Genomic DNA, 17,587 nt, shown 5'->3' on the forward strand with positions numbered 1-17,587 from the left:
AATTATAGCTACCCAGGCTTATCGTTTACTGAGTGTAGCGACCAAACAATACTCTATTCCAATATAAAGGAACGCCTTTATACCTATATTAATATAATAAAATAAATAAAACTATATATTCAAACATCTAATACCGCCCTCTACATTTCGACACAGTTACACAACCCCTTTCAAACATGTGGTCAGCTTCCGGTCAGTTACCTCTTTCTTTGTGGTGGGCCTGGCATGGCCTAGCGCGTTAAGGCGTGCGCTTCGTAATCTGAGGGTCGCGGGTTCGCGCCCGAGTCGCGCCAACATGCTCGCCCTCCCAGCCGTGGGGGCGTTATAATGTGACGGTCAATCCCACTATTCGTTGGTAAAAGAGAAGCCCAAGAGTTGGCGGTGGGTGGTGATGACTAGCTGCCTTCCCTCTAGTCTTACACTGCTAAATTAGGGACGGCTAGCACAGATAGCCCTCGAGTAGCTTTGTGCGAAATTCCAAAAACCAAAACAAACTTTCTTTGTGAACCTGACGATGACTGAAGAAGGTCGAAACGTTGTTCGCTCTTCTATGTAAAATATTTTCTCAACCCAAACGAGCCGTTTTTGCACATAAATACTGTATTCTGTCTTCCGAGACGTCGGTTTATATTCTCATTATGTTCAACAATATTCGAAGACACGGTATTATTTTCGAAAAACACATGTTGATAGTTGCTCTTCAGAATCTTCTATAGATTTAGAGAACAGACGAGACTTGCGCAATGCACATTTAAGAATATAAATTACATGTATTTCTAATAGTTATAATAATAATATTTTTAAATGTATCATGTTAAGCATCTAGTGTTTACAAAATACCTTTACCTTCCCACTTGCAGATGTTTTGTACCTTATTCTGCTATAGTATATATTTTTTATCCACTATTTTTTTAACTTATATATTCAGAAGCGTTAAATTTAACGCCTCAAACAACTTAGTGGAATTTTCTTAGGGGGCCCACCCGTATTGATCAGCTATAGGCATAGAAAATTATTTGTCTGTTTGCATTATTTTGGGGGCCCCAATATGAAAGGCTCATTGGTACGTTGTCTACATATAATACTAAATAAATGAAAAACTGAAAATTAATTAGATATTAATGAAAAAATTTATTAACAGCGTTTACAAACAGCGGAACTGGGTTTGTTCTTTCTCGCGGTACTTTTTATGTTTTGTTTTATCGCTTTTTTTTTCTTATATTTTGACCTTAGTTTCGGTCCTGATAGATTATGATGAAAACTAAAAACGTGAGAGAAAGTACACATATAATTAAATGTTATTTATTTAGCTAAACCAAAAATAACTGACTGGATTAAAACTATTCAACGTTCACTGACTGGAAGCGAAACATGGGGAGTCCTGGGTTTGTTTTCGAAAAAGCCCGGGTTGCTTATTTTCGTATCGAAATCTGGCAACCCTGCTCTACATATAAATACATGCGTGTATATGTAACAGTTCAACAAAATGCCAGTAATACGCTACGCTTCCATGACGCAATTATTAAATAATAAAGTCACTTCACGACTTATGCTATCGTTCTCATTGGTTCAATTTCACAGTTTGAAGGACGTGACAAGGACAGCGCTCTTAGATACAGTGGAATAATAAACATACCAATAACTTAACACATCCTTGCACAGAAAAAAAAAAAAATTCAGTTCAAATCAATTTCTCTGGAACCTAATAGTTCGAGCCAAGAAATGACACTGAACAAACTCCGTACTTTTAACTGTAAGAGCATTATACAGGGTTGCCCGTAAGTCCCTACCCATCCATATATATCATGTATCCAGTGTATCTGTGTGCTGTCCCTCATTCTCACTGCATAATATTATGCGACGCCATGTTCTGCGAGACATTTTCCTCAACATAGCAGGGGTAATGTTCCAAATGCCGTGGTAACAGCTTCCTTCAACTCATCATTAGTATTATAACGTTGTTTAGACACAATGTGAATGGGTAGGGACTTACGGGCCACCCTGTAGTTATACCATTTCATTCCGCTATTCAACTTGTTTGCTTATTAAAGATTTTCGTGCAAAGTTTCACAAGAATTATACGCATAATCCCCAATTTTGAGCTAATGGACTAATGGAAAAACGGCTAGTTAACGGCACCACTACAAGCTCTTGGTCGACAGAATAATGGTATTTGATCGTTACTCTCTTTTAGGACAAACCTTAAATTGCTAAACGCACTTTTACGACAATACGACACAAACCGTAAATCATCTAATTCACAGTTGAAACACGTTTAACACTACGCCACGTTTGGTTTAACACTTTCTTGATGGCGAGATCGGTATAATATACACGAGTTAGTCTACACATTTGCACATGTTAAGTATGTGCACGATAACTTTTGACGTAGCATGTGCATCTTCACAAAATTTGGTATACCTGTAGTAAAGATTAATTTTTTTGTACACAAAATCATATTTTTTATTGAAATACTTTTAGTTAAGCTTTGTTTCGTTACTAGTTTGAGTGCAAAGTGATTTCATGTTATGATTAAGGAAAACTATTTTTCGTTCCAAAAATCTTAAATATTACTTGCATAATCTCCAAAACTTCCGAAGTTCATTTCAATGTTTGTTTTCAGTAAAAATTTAAATTTTGTTATTTTCTATACTCTAACTATGTGGGGGTCTGTCACTTGACCAACCTCATAACCATCATAAAAAAATAGAAATAAATATAAATTATGATTTTTCATGCTAGAATGACCACATATTATAACACAAAAGTACAAATGCTTAGTCTAAATATCTTAATTCTCACAATGTAATATACATATATAATTTTTTTCATTATACTGACCTTCCAGTCATGTATTGCTAACATTACATAACTTGCAATGACGTAGAGCATATGTACTCATGTTACATATACAATAATATGAAACTGACCATAGTCTTACCTGTCTTGGCTGTTTTAGTAGACAAGTATCTTTATACGTACAGTCACATTTAAATTAATACACATTATTTATTCATGTATATGGATTATTACAATTTAGTAATAAATTATTAAACTTGTTTTTCTTAAAACGTAGAGTAATAAATCTAGAAGTAAGTCAAACAATTATCATCTCTTATCTCTATGATCTTTGAACTCGGCTGCTGCTGGACATAGGTTGATAAGCCTTTTAAAATTTCGTATGTGAAAGATAACAAACAATTTTTAACATGTATACGTAACCCAAAAATCACGAATAACTATACAGATACTATAGAATTTCACTATAACTAAGATGTATATAGATTTAAAAAATATGAAACTTTGAGTCGACTAAAGATATAACCTACCTTCATGAAATCTTGGTTTGAAAGAATGTGGTAGCCTTTTCACAAATTAAAATGGCTAAAAGCAACCACTAAGGAGACATTCTAAGCTATCGATTGGTTATTTACATGACATATATTGTACTAAGAGTATATAAGAGACCATTTCAAAAAAGAGAGATTTGAACAGGGCCACCCCGTTTGATTCAGTACATAAGCCATATCTCACCAAAATAAAATGATACGAGGTTCTTATTTTATATTATAGTTTGTCAATATTAGTCATTTGAGTTCTTAATTTGTATGGAATTACAGACTTCGTATTTTGACATAAGAAAACATCTAGTTTAAAACAGTGCTATATTCAACATACCATGTGACTCACTAAAATCTATGTTTAGGCGTGGTATTTTAATATTTACTTTTAAATTAAGAAATTAACTCGTATATAGCATTAAGGTTGGATTTATAATCTACAATTTGATTCCAAACTTTCTGACATAAATTCATAAAATAGTAGTTCAAAAATTTTTGAATGGAAGTCAACAAATGCGAAAGGGTTAATCGCTACTCAGTTGATAGTCGTCATAAGGAGGAAAATGTTACTGGCTAATTAGCAATCCTAAATCAAAGACGAATAAATATTCATCCATATTAGACGCGGGTGATGCGAATAAATAAGTTAGAAGTGCTATAATGCTATACCAGCTGCGCAGGATGTTGCTTTGAGATATTGTTGTCTCGCCGAAAAACAGTTTCTTTTTTTTCCGTCGCCCGACTGTAAGGAAACTGACTAAACCAAATAATACGGATCATTAAAAAATGGTACAGATTGTTATTACGTAGCGTTTAATAACAACGTAATATTGTTGCGTTCCAAAATATTTTAAAACGTTAATAAACACAAAAGACCAGAGTGAATTTGTAAATAAACACAAACGAGACTGCAGTAAGTAATATATGTGTATGTCTAACAGTAAATGCATTTTAGGTTTATTTTGTTGAAAACATTCGTTCAATTTCTGCTCACTATTATTACGGAGATCAATACTCTTATCAAAACATGACCTGTTTTGTGTGTTTTTCTTAGAGCAAAGCCACATCGGGCTATCTGCTCAGCCCACCGAGGGGAATCAAACTCCTGATTTTAGCGTTGTAATCCGGAGACATACCGCTGTACTACCGGGGGGCCGACCTGTTTAGTAATTGACAGTTCATTCATTATATGTCCAAAAGAAAAGAACGAGTAATGTCGTGTATTATTTCCAGTTTTTAGAATGTTTTCAATTCCCTTGCATAAATTGGATGAGCCTTAAAACAGAGTGGTTTTGGACTAAACTGTTTAGTTCATGTGTTGCATCAGGCACCATTGGGGTTGAAAATACCAAAAATTAAAAATTATTAAAAATTGTATAAAATAATTCAACTAGAAAACTTTTATGAAATATCTGGTATCTACAGGAGCTGAATAATATGGACAGTTTTTGCATGTTAAAAAAGATGAAAAGTATATTTCAATTTATTAACATAAAACAAAGTTGAAGTAGGTTATTTTCGTATATACAGGCTCCACTATACTCACACTTATGGTATTTCAAGTAACCATTAACATCTTAAAAACACTAAAATAGAGTGGAAGTTACATTAACAACAACTCGGTATATACTGCATCACTGAGATGCTAACTATTTCAAATGACTGAGCGTAACGATTGTAGACAGAGCCCTTTATCATTTGCGACTACTAGGCCTGACCAATGTCTCTAAGTTGTTTATTATTATACTGTTATTATTTATTACTGCTGTAGATTGCTAATTTATGACTGTTTTGTGTATTTAATAAATAAATTTAAAAAATTTATTTTCAAATTCTGAATTCTTACTCATAAATGTCGTTATCTGCATCGTTTTTGTCTTCGCCTCAGCCTTTTGTTGGTGAGATGCCGATTTTGTATGTCTGGAACAATCGTTTATCCCGCCATGTGCCACAGAAAAATTGATGTGACAAACTGTACAAGTGCATGACTGTCACTGACTTTTGATGCAATGACCGGATATTTTGCACTATACTATTTCCTAAATTTTTGATTCATAGTTTTAGTCCTTTTAGATTTGCCAGAAACAAGACAATCTAGTGAACGAGACCTCTTTTTTCTATCTTGTGAACAATCGCATTGGTGTTTCTATGCCGCTTAGAAAACGAGAAATACCCTTCTACACGAGCGCTAATTGGCTGACAAGCACTGATGCCCGAACTATGGATTCCCCCACGTACCCAGTATGGAGAAGCACCGCACTCAAACTATTGGTAGACGTCGGAGATGCAAATATTTTTTATTATTTCAAGCACAAACATGATTATCGCAATAGTCATTTGGACTATGTCTTTTATTTATTATCAAACTTTATTTGTATCTCACTAGAAATTTTCTTTTCACCCCTTTCAAGCCCTGGGGGAACAATTTATCACTTTATTTATAGGTCTATATAATGTATAATAATTTGGGAGTTGCAACAAGTCGTAATATTTGTCTGTATGAGCGTATAGTCGTAATGTATACACCAAAATCGTAATTGTTGGCATCTCTGTGCCCTTTGTAAAAAACACAGCAGTAAGCAATATAATAGTTGACTAAATAATAGTCAACACGGAGTATTCATCTGTATATCGCAACACGCAGTCGAGTTTATCTGAATCTACCCAGTGGTTTTCAGACATTCAATATGAGATACAAATATACGTGCATGATTGCAAAGACTAAATGTAACCTTGACCTAGAGCAGAGCAGTACGAAGCGGTGAAAAAGGTTCGAATAGTTCGTTGCGAAAGCCTTACACCAGGGGTTACCAAACTTTGCCAATCAGCGAGCCCCCTTCAGCTTCTTTAGTGTATTGGGGGGCCGCCTCCCATTAAAATAGCTTTTATCATGTATAATAACTGGTGTATCATATGCGCTTTTACTACCTTCACAGCTTAAGTCTACTTTTAAAATAACCGAAAAGAGATTTAAATACAGAATTTTTTTTAAAATATTACAACTTACTTTAATGTGAAAGATGATACAACTTTGCTGGAACAATCTTGCGAATTTTCGGATCAATGTCTAAGAATTTCAAGCGAAGATCCGTAATAACTATTTGTTGTGACACTAATGTAAACATTGTAGTGATGCGTCAATCCAACTGAAAATCAACTGTTTTGTTTTTGTAATTGGAAGGTGCCAGGCATAAAACGAATTTACATAATTAAATTTATGTTGATTACAATTATTAATTTGGGATTTATATATTATATTAATTTTATAATGCTTTAGCATTTTATTTTTATTCGTTACTCTTTCAGTAAATATTAATTTTATAAATTTGATATATTACTGCAAACCCGCTGAGTACTATCGTGGACCCCTAGGGATTAAAGGATATTGTTACTACAATATAGTAGCATTAAATTTTTGTGATCGTCTGCATGATACACAGATACCCCAGTGAAGTGATCAAGACCTGTCATTATTCCAAATTCCTTCTATAACTATCCAACAGGATATTCACACTAAAAAAAACAAAAAAACATTTGAACGCCTGCTATTTATTATATTATTTTTTATACTAAATAAAGAAACAAACATAAACAAACGCAAAATTAAAGAAGCCTTACTTGTACAACAACTTAGGCCCAAAAGAAACCAATACAAAGGAACACCTCTATATCTATATTTGAATACCTGCTTATGGTATATGTCCAAAGTTTGCGAGTTGGGGTAATGAAAACAGTTTCAAATGTAATATCCCCGAGATTTCAAAGAGTTTAGGAACAAAATCTGATTTCAGGTTCAACTGTCCTGAAACCTATTTCTAACTCCCATTACATCTAATCATGGGTTCGATTCCTCTCGGTAGACTCAACAGATATCTCTCTGTGGCTTTGCTATAAGAAACACACACACACCCATAACACCCGGAATTTTTAAGCCCCCTTTGTAGGAAGCTACATTCAGAGACAAAGATAACTAGCATGTTTCCCAAGTTTGGTCCCGCTAGCTCCAAAACTGTAGAAGTGGTTAGTTGGACAAACAAAAATGTACTGTACAAAGCTAGAAGCTAAATTAATTTAGAAAACACAGCTACAATAGCAGAAAAAAAAAAGTTCACAAATTATTATATTTTTGCTCTTCATAATCATCTTTAATAACATACACACACACACACATATATTACTCATACGATTAATGTGGTTTGAGTAATTTCAGATGGCTAACATACTATATTTCAAAATAAGACATTTTTGTTTTAAAAGATTTAAAGCTTGGTATTCTGTAATTTATTATGGTTTTATGTATTTTACTCCATTTAACTAATGCTGTTTACAAACCAAATATTCAATCTGCAGCTGCAAACCATCTAAATAATCTGACATCTAATACAGCTTGCAAAATATACTAATATAAACTTAAATGTTTCTATTATAATACGATGACTTAACATACTCTGCAGATTTTGAAGAGTTAATTTAATTTTACCACTATACAGGGTGGCCCGTAAGTCCCTACCCAACCATATGTTATTATGTTATATTCAATTATGATGATGATGAGTTGAAGGCAGCTGTTACCGCGGCATTTGGAACAATAACCCCTGCTATATTGAGGAAAATGTCTAACAGAACATGACGTCGCATAACATTATGCAGCGAGAATGAGGGACAGCACACAGATACACTGGATACAAAAGATAATGGATGAGTAGGGACTTACGGGCCACTCTGTATATTCGACTTCAGCAGCGGTAATAATTAATATTACACCTATTTAATTTATTATTGTACACAGTTTTACTAATATACTTTTTGTACTGACTAACAATAATTAAATATACATGTTGTAAATCACTGAATTACATTTCATATTCAGCTTTCTTGTATTTTTAAGCAGGCCTATAAATAAATTATAAGAGCATATGTTTTTTTCATAACTAATTCTCACATGATTTCTGGGAAGTACTTACAGTAACTACCATTGCGACTGATGTGTGAAAATGTAAGTTGTTAAATTTTAAGTGTTTTCTCTCGACATTATCTGGGGTAATTATGTACACACATACATACACACACACACACACACATATATATATAAATTGACTACAGTTAAAACAAAAGCAATAGTAGATATTTGATTTCTTCTCTGGCGGAGAGCTTAAGTAACCGGTCCAACAGCCGCACTTCTTCACACTCATAATTAATACCGACCACAATAATAATAAAAACTAAAATGATTGCAAAGTTACGTTACTTCAACTTAAAATGCTATGAACGTTTAGAAAAACTTCACTCACCCTACTGTGAAATTTCTTTAGTTGTAATAATTGCGGTCTAAGAAAAAATAAAAATCCAGTTTCTTTACCCCTTACAAAATATAAAATACCTCCAAATACCGATCTAAATAACCCTGTCGCCATCGTTTCCTCAAATAAACTGAATTCCACTGGAGGTGTGGGATAGTAAAACCAATTGTAACTGCATTTGCTCTGACGTCACAAACCAGCCCTTGTCGTCTGACTTGTTTACGTCAGATAAAGTGAGTGAGTTTTCAAAAACATATGGGCTAAAGGTCAAATTATTTCATACATAAGACGATATTATAACACACATGAAACATAATATGCAAGTGACTTTTATTTCGTGTATCAGTTTGTTACTTGTTTAATTTCATACACAGCCTGTTTTAATTTTTTTAACCAAATTGCAAAACATATAAATGTTTTGAAAGAAATTTCTTTGTTATTGCATGACTAAATTTTAACTTTTATCATCATATCTTTTTTACTTCTCTGTATGATATTTTTTATTTAGTAAATATCATTTTTATGTTCATATTTATATGTCTGTGGTATGAAAAAATTATACCACGCACTTTCTACCTTCTTGTTTTAATATAGAATTTTCCTGTTTTTTTGTGTGTGTTTTTTGTTATTCTTGTGCATGTACAATTTATAAGGTACATGTAAACAAAAAAGTTGCTAATTTATTTTCGCTCCAGAAAGCTGTTGTTTGGTGTTGTTTTCCTGAGACACCACATGGTTTGCCCATGGAGAAAGATAACTGAATTTGCATCTTGTTCATCAAAATAAACAGCAATGTTCTCCAGAGATTATTATCTCCTTTTTTTTTTTTTAATAAGAATGATCAGTTGCGTGAGTGGCGCAATTCGTTTTACTATTGAGTTTATTGTTTTGAATTAAGGACAAAGCTACACAATGGGCTAGCTATGCTCTGTCCACCACGGTTATCAAAACCCAGTTTCTAGCGGTGTAAATCTGCAGACATGCCGCTGTGCCATTGGGAGGCATTTGCTTTGAGAAATCATGAAGTTCCAGCTTTACTCGTCCCTCGCTAGTACAGCGGTAAGTCTACGAATTTACAACATTAAAATCAGGGGTTCAATTCCCTGATGTGAACTCCGCAGATAACCTGATGTGGCTTTGTTATACGAGAAAACACACAAACACCACTTTCATTATTAAACGTGACATCTTCACGATTTGGAATACAGTCTGGCATAAGATTTCAAAAAAACAAATCTAAAGAGTTTAGGTCTATTTCTTCAATAAAAACGACATTCTTTTAAACTGAAATGAATAAACACACTATCCTTGGGTTAGTAATAAATATTATTCATCATACACTTGTGTTTCTCCATTTTTCACAAAAATAACCAGTTTCAGAGATTCAAAATTGCTCTGTAATAAATATTTTTGTTAAATTTACTGTTATTCTGTGGACTTATCTTGTCCTCTAGAAGGAAATCAGTTTTACTTGAGAAGACCACATGCGTATCATTATTGGATTTAATTTCTTATCAATAATTCAATCTTCCAGTATCTATATCATTAAGTGGCTTTGCTGATAAATATTTCAATTGTTCTGAACATTACTTCGCATGTAATCATATATTCGTTTAAACGGTTCTTACTTCGAAACTACTCTTTCTCTTTGTTTTTCATTACACATCGCATGCAATACCAGCTATTTCTCAGAATAGGTCATTATTAGAAATGTGTGATTCCACACTACCGGTACAAAGACCAAATAATTGATCAGTATACTTACAACAGTCTCTTGCTATTTGCCTCTGATAAAGGGAGGTAATAACTGAAATAATCCTAAAATTCATCTTACCATAACCAGTTTAGAATATTATTTTGTAGAAGTGTTGCGCCTTTTTTTTTTAACAAAACTATTTTTGTTGCTTAGCGCTTCAAGAACTTATCCTAAAGCATCACTCTGAACTAGGAAGTTGCTACTTATTTCAACATTTTTTATAGCTCAGAATATATTTAATTCAGATATATTCAGGTAATTGTTTTTAAATTTTCGTTGTGTTTTGCACGTAGTTTATCATTCTCGTTAACTGAATATCTAAAGGTCGTAAACTCATATCACTTTGGGGCTGTGAAGAGACGAACCCATTTTAGGGAGTGGAGCAGGTTTTCCAAAAATTGGTATGAGTTAGGGGTTTTACTTTACTGTAAATGCTATTTTAAAAAGTCGACGTTGTATACAGGGCTGTAACCAGGTGTCGCCAGTAAAGCAAAATTCACTTTATATTTGTTTGGTGCAGACGTTTAAAAAAATAAAAAAACCTTCCTTCTTAGGGGCATTCAGTTAAGGCACAGCAGAAATTGAGGGCCGGTTACTTGGTGAAATACTCTATAGCATATTACTTTTGGAGGCAATAAAGATATAATTAGTGCATATTTTTATTTTCTTTATTGTCCGAATTCGATTTATTCTCTGCATAACATTTCCGGAAATAATCTTTTTCGCAGATACTTTTTAATTTATCGGTTTTATATTAGCGTACCTGAGTATCTTATATTAAGAGCGTAGCCAAGAGAGGTAGGGAGGGTCGAGAGACCAACCCAATATTTTAAAAAGTCTTAAAGGTCCAAAATATTCGTTTTATTTGAAATACATACTTTATTTTAATTTTAATCACCTAAATTATTTGTATATGAAAAAGGTACACCTTTTTTTTTTTTTTTTGGAAAAAGACACATACTCCTCATTCTGTTGTGATAGTAACGACCCTCTTCTGACTCAAAGTATGGAAAGCCTTGACAATGAAAAATTATGTGAGTTTCTGAAGAGCATCGTTTGAAATCCAGGCATAAAAAATATACGCGAAGCAGCTATCAAAAGTGTACAGAAATTCATGCTACGTTTAAGTCAGTTTACAAAACAGTACCGAACATAACCCTATATACTTTGAACCGTATTTCCGTGATACAGCATTAATGCTTAGTATATTTTACAAATATATTAAACGTACACAGTAAGAACAAAATATAAAATATATATGCAAACGTAAGTCTTCCAAAATAAAACACCAACAAATACAAATATTTAATATGAAATATTTATGAAGGTTTAATTGAGGCATAGTTCCTATATATATTTTTTTAATTTCACGCAAAGCTACTCGAGGGCTGTCTGCGCTAGACGTCCCTAATTTAGCAATGTAAGACAAGAGGGAAGGCAGCTAGTCATCACCACCCATCGCCAACTCTTGGGCTACTCTTTTACCAACGAATAGTGGGATTGACCGTCACATTAGAACGCCCCCACGGCTGAAAAGGCGAGCATGTTGGTGCGACGGGGATTCGAACCTGCGACCCTCGGATTACTACTCAATTAAGTGGTTGAGTCTAACAACACAAAATGCATATTTTTTCTTTATGTTCATTGACCTTGAGATTTTGGACAGCAGTGTATATTGTAAAATATTAGTCGCATATCTATCTTTATATCTGGAATACATTTTTCTGCCTCCTGAAGCTCAGTGGTAAGTCTGAGCACTTATAACTTTAACAACGAGGTTTCGATACCCGCGGTGGACAAAACAGAGTTAACTTGTTTCAACCTATGTTGAAATTCATATTATATCAAAAAATAATCCGATTTTATCAGTTGTTATCTGCAAACCAATATGACGCAGCATCTACAAAAGTAAAAATAATAATAACCAATGAATGGGTTTTGGAGTTAGAACATAGTACACACAAACGTAATCTCAAACTGCCTTTTCCCACGTCCTAAACCAAATATTAATCGCAGGATTTTGAATTTCGGCAGATTACTAACTTGCAGCTGAATGGGACAGGTGACATTTTATATTTTAAATATTTACTGTATCACAATGAAAAGTACGTATATTAACAAACAAAAGTATTACAATAACGTCAATATTAAGTACTTTCTGTTACATATAGATTCTGTATTAATACTGCAGATTCAACACATTTTTGTATTTGATACGCACTTTCCTTTTCTTAACACAGCAACGACAACGTAATAAATACATCGAACTTTTATCTTTCTTCTTTCAATTGAAAATGATTTTGATAAATGAGTAAGAAAGAGTTTAATTATACTAGCTTTATTTTAGTATATGCTCTCTATCCTTGGGCACATATATGTGTTTCACCCCTTCCAGAGCACTAGTTGTCATGAGAACTTTGGTACCATCATGAAAATGGGTATTTCCCCCTTAAACTTTAAGTTCACAAATTTCAAATAACACAACCGGGAAGGTAGTTTACCTATAAATGTGGTAATGAAACAAATTAACCAAGATCACACATTAAAGGTAATTAGCTCGACTTAGTTCCGATTCTCGATATTTAGCGCGATGACTGGAAAGTCCGTCATATTTTTTAACTGTGCATAATATATATTTATCCAGGTATATTCAGACACATTTCATGCATATATTGTGTGTAGTTGGTGACAAAGTAGTAAACCACTGTAAAAATGTAAGCTTGGATGAATTTATACAAGTTTGTTTATATATCATCATTTTGTATGTTGCTGTGGTACTTCAGAAAGTATTGTGTTTTGTTATTGAAACAACTTGCAAGAGTAAACATTAGTTTAACTTAAAACTCATTTTTTTCAGTTATTATATTTTAGGCGTGTATGTTAACTTCCACATGTAAACCTTTTACGTTAAACACGGTTAAGGACTGAGTGCCAGGTAGGTGCTTGTGGATTTTCTTATTATATATATATATACATATCTTTCTATAGTGTGATTTCAGTGTTAACATTTATAATTTCATTCTATCTTCCATCCATGGGACGCTGTTGACGCGGATAGTGCTTATGCTCCGAAAAGGATAGCGCTATCGTTTTTGAAAACACAATGTTGCATTTTCTTAGAACATAACATGTGTAGCTAGATATCATCTATAGAGAACTATCACCAGAACCCAGAGAGTAGCAATGCTAGACGTTTCTTGCTCTAAACTGTTTTGACTTTTGTTTGAATGAAGTTAATTTTACCAATATCTCTTCTTTTGAATTCAGTAAAGCCAAACATTTGTTGTAATTCCAGTATGAAACGTCTACTGTATTTTCTGTTATTGTTCTTGAATGTAATGTTTTCGGTGAACCACAGAATATCAAATTGCACTTTTGTCTTGTAAAGACATGCTTCCATTCAGTCAGAAAATTTAATAATGAACATTGAAAGTTACCAGTTATGAGAAAAATCCCAACATACTCCTAATTATAAACGAAAATTTTTGCCTATTTTCATTTTATTCTCTTCATATTTTTAGGATCTGATACATTGTGAATACTTGTAATATTCTGGTGGACTTCAAACCATAAGTTTTTTTCTACATTACTGATTTCTATGCATTATAATGCACTACTATTTCAAGTACATTACTCCAGGTGATAGTTTCTAATATCATTGTTACTGTACAGATCTGTTGATAATTTTTGCAATTATGCAAGACACATTTAACCATTGGCAAGGTTACCTGATTTATGTAGAATAGTCTTTTACTGGAATATATTTATACATTAGATGAAAAAGTTTTTGGGTTAACTCAATGATAACACGATTGTAGTTTCTATAACCAGAACTTACTTAAAACTAATTGGGTGATATTAATGACACTATCAAAAAATTTATTAGTAGTAACTGAATAACAAATGCTTCCATAACAGTTGATATAGTTGGATATCATGAATTGGGTCAAATATTGTTTGAATACTCGAATACTATCTAGTTAACATTTGGAAACTTTCAAGACAGTTCGAGTTTCCTATCTATTTATTTATGTAGTCAAAGTTAGAGGACGTCTAACACCATCAACATACAACGTTATTAAAAATTCACACTCAATATAGAACACACAAAGTGATGAGCTGCCCATATAAACTTAATAATTATACAAACAAAAAAATAACTATGATTGTACTGTTCATGACTTTCCACGTAACAGTGCTATTTGTTTTTAAAACCTAAAGGTTACAAATTCAGTATATTATTTTCGTACACCTAAAACTATTATTGTAAGAATAAACATAAAACATATTGGCTGATTTGATACTTGTTAAGCTTATTTCTCAACAAGTCTGTGTAACAGTTATAACCAGATTACAAGAATAAGATCTAACTTGAACTGTACTGGCATATTTTACAAGTATATAACTGAAGGACATTGCTGCGATTCTAGTTTATTTGCACAATTTGCTTCATAAATCTTGCAACCATCATAAGAAAACAGCCATAACCACCATGTGATAAACAGAAAAACGTTTCTTTGCTCTACTGCAAACACCCAAATACAACGTCTTATCAAAAGTCAGTGCAAGTTTCAATATTTTGCATGCCTAATGTCTCTTGTACAACTTTCTGATGTTATGTACCTCTTTGCAATTTTTTATCAGGGACTTATAAAAGTTTGTTAATCAGAAAACTTGTTTATTGTCTTGTTAATCATATGCCTTCTTTTGAACCAGAAGGGTCTCTTTCATAAGTATAGTCTTCACTTTGTAGAAGAGGGCACTGGTCCTGTTTAGCTTGAGATATGGTTTCAGAGCTTGTTCCTGTCCTAAATGTTCTAATGTATAGAGCAGGGGTTCCCACACTGATTAAGCCTGTGGAGCTTCACATCAGAAAGAAATAAAACAAAACATTCTGGATCCTTAATAAAAAAAAATACACTAAAAATGGAAACAATCAATCACTAGCACCAAATAAAAGTTTACTTCAAACTTTTAGAATATAAATTTATTAAAAATATTAATATTTGAAGAAAACTTTTTACTTTCACTTACTTGTTCAAAAATTTTGCATGCAAAATTTATATCAGTAAAAATACATTGTAGTTATTTATTTATTAGTGGCTCAGATGGTCTTGCTTTTGTTCACGAAGTTATTCAATACTTGGAGTTATGGTTGTTACCTGTAAGTGCAAATCATCTTTAATATTTATCCTGTTTCTAAATTTGGTCTTTGTAGCTGTATACAGTGAAAATGTTGCTCACAAATATATGTTGTCGGAAAATGCATCAACGTTTTCAAAGCTCTGTTACTTATTTCAGGGTATTCCACAGCCATTTGAATCCAAAATTGTGTAATTTCTTCCTACTGAAATTCTGCTTTTAGGGTGTAATCAGTTGAAATTTTTATAAGCTGTTCTTTCTTTTTCAGAGGCACATCATTGGTATTTGCAGAGTCAACATAGGGATTCTGAATCCACAGTAATTTTTCTAAATGAGGAAAGAAGTATTCCCCCAGTAGTTGTACACAAATCAGATGCATGCTGCAAGACTGAAACTTTTGCATCTTCACTTAAGAGAAATTTCATTCATAAGTAAAAAAACACTGAGATTTTTGAAGCAATCAAGTTCTTCCACAAGTATACATTCACCCCAAAATTTGAGCTTAGATTGAAGTGCTTCCATTTTACTCTGAGCTTTGAAGTATGTTACCCTGATACTCTGCATTGTAGCACTCACTTCATTTAGACAGGCAAATATGTCCAAAAGGTAAGCCACTTTCTGTATCCAGCATTTGTCCCTTAATTTGTTTGCAAGTTCAAAAAGGCATTCAGATAAAAATAGAAATTTCTCATCATTCATGCACTCTACCAAATCTTTTTTGCATGGTTCTATCAAATCTTCTGCATTTGTATGAGCTGTACCTGCTTTTGCAGTATGGTAACCAACATGATACAAAACAACAAGAGAACCTCTGTTGTCCTCATGGACAAATGAACAAAATGTAGCTTTCCTTGCCTTTAATTGCAAACATTTTCTTTTTAAATACTCGAAAGTTAGATTTTCTAATTGAGAGTGTTTGGTTTCTAGATTCCGTTTTAACTTTGCTATGCAAATTACTGTTATTCAATACTGTTCCACATTCAACACACAACCCACTAGGTCCATCTTCATTACCTGTCCATGTAAAACCACATTCAATAAAACTTTCATCATACTTTCTTTTCTTTCTTGATTTGGTACTTCTTGCATCATTCTGCATTGAAGTGCTTACACACAACAATAATGCCGATGAATTTGTATTATGCCTAGGAAGATTTTTATTTGTATCAGAGTTATTACTGCTATTCAGCCACTTATCCATTATAAGGGTGACAACTAATTATTAATTTGTCTAAAAACATATTCTGATATCTTTGGCACTTCAAAAGTATTTTGACAGACACAAAATAGCTTCTTAATGAAAACTCGTTCAAGCATTTGAGTTTTATCATCATGCTGACACAAGATCAGTGTTGCTATAATGAAGTCAGAAATAAAGATTTGTGGAAAAAAGCCTAGGCTGCTAGAATAACATATTTTTCTTATGGAAAAGGTTAACCTATTCTTTTTACATTTTTGTTTTTGTTTTTTCACAGAAATTTTTAAGCCAAATAACAAAATGTTAAGTCAGATCTGTTGAGCATCTAAATCTTGAACAAAATGAAACATGATGTCATGTAGGCATATAATGTTATAGAGCTCATTGATACCAAGTTTGTCTAATTAAACTACAATGAATCTAACCTAACTTAACAATTACCAATTATAATTGTCATAAATGTAATTATACTTCACATAAATATACTTTGAAATTGGAACAATCGATACTGTACCTAATTGTATCATAATGTTTTAAATTTAGACAAGTTTAAGCTATGATATCATGTTTTATTTTGTTTGAGATTTAGCCATTAATCCAGATCTGGCTTTTAAAAGATAGTTGGCATCAGTATCCAGGGTTGACTGATGTTTTATATGAAAATTATTAGGCTATCTTGCATCTTCAATGATGCATGCAATCTTAAGATGGTACTATATCTACTAGCAACCAGTGGTGCCACTGTCAAAGTTAACTGAGATTGTATTAACATTTTCACAATGTGAACTTCCCCTAAGCTAAGTTAAATCATCTGGCATTAGGTAGAATAAAATATATGTGATAAATGTGT

At 32.9% G+C, this 17,587-nt stretch overlaps 2 protein-coding genes across 4 annotated transcripts in view; both read right to left on the bottom strand.

Moving 5' to 3' along the window:
* Positions 1–8,878, bottom strand: part of LOC143253289 (haloacid dehalogenase-like hydrolase domain-containing 5) — a 28,505-nt gene extending 19,627 nt beyond the window's left edge. Inside the window, exon 1 of one of the 3 annotated variants that reach the window (XM_076506910.1) lies at positions 8,633–8,878. In XM_076506910.1, the coding sequence (XP_076363025.1) occupies positions 8,633–8,755 (123 nt within the window). In that variant the 5' untranslated portion in view covers positions 8,756–8,878. The remainder of the gene's footprint in view (positions 1–8,632) is intronic. The other 2 variants (XM_076506911.1, XM_076506912.1) reach the window with 2 other exon arrangements.
* Positions 8,879–15,230: 6,352 nt separating this feature from the next.
* LOC143253290 (pre-mRNA-splicing factor ISY1 homolog) overlaps positions 15,231–17,587 on the bottom strand; it is a 56,621-nt gene continuing 54,264 nt past the window's right edge. Inside the window, 1 exon segment of the mRNA XM_076506913.1 lies at positions 15,231–15,259. Within this exon segment, the coding sequence (XP_076363028.1) occupies positions 15,246–15,259 (14 nt within the window). The 3' untranslated portion in view covers positions 15,231–15,245.

The sequence above is a fragment of the Tachypleus tridentatus genome, chromosome 6, assembly GCF_004210375.1.
Source record: "Tachypleus tridentatus isolate NWPU-2018 chromosome 6, ASM421037v1, whole genome shotgun sequence".
Classification (NCBI taxonomy): Eukaryota; Metazoa; Arthropoda; class Merostomata; order Xiphosura; family Limulidae; genus Tachypleus; species Tachypleus tridentatus.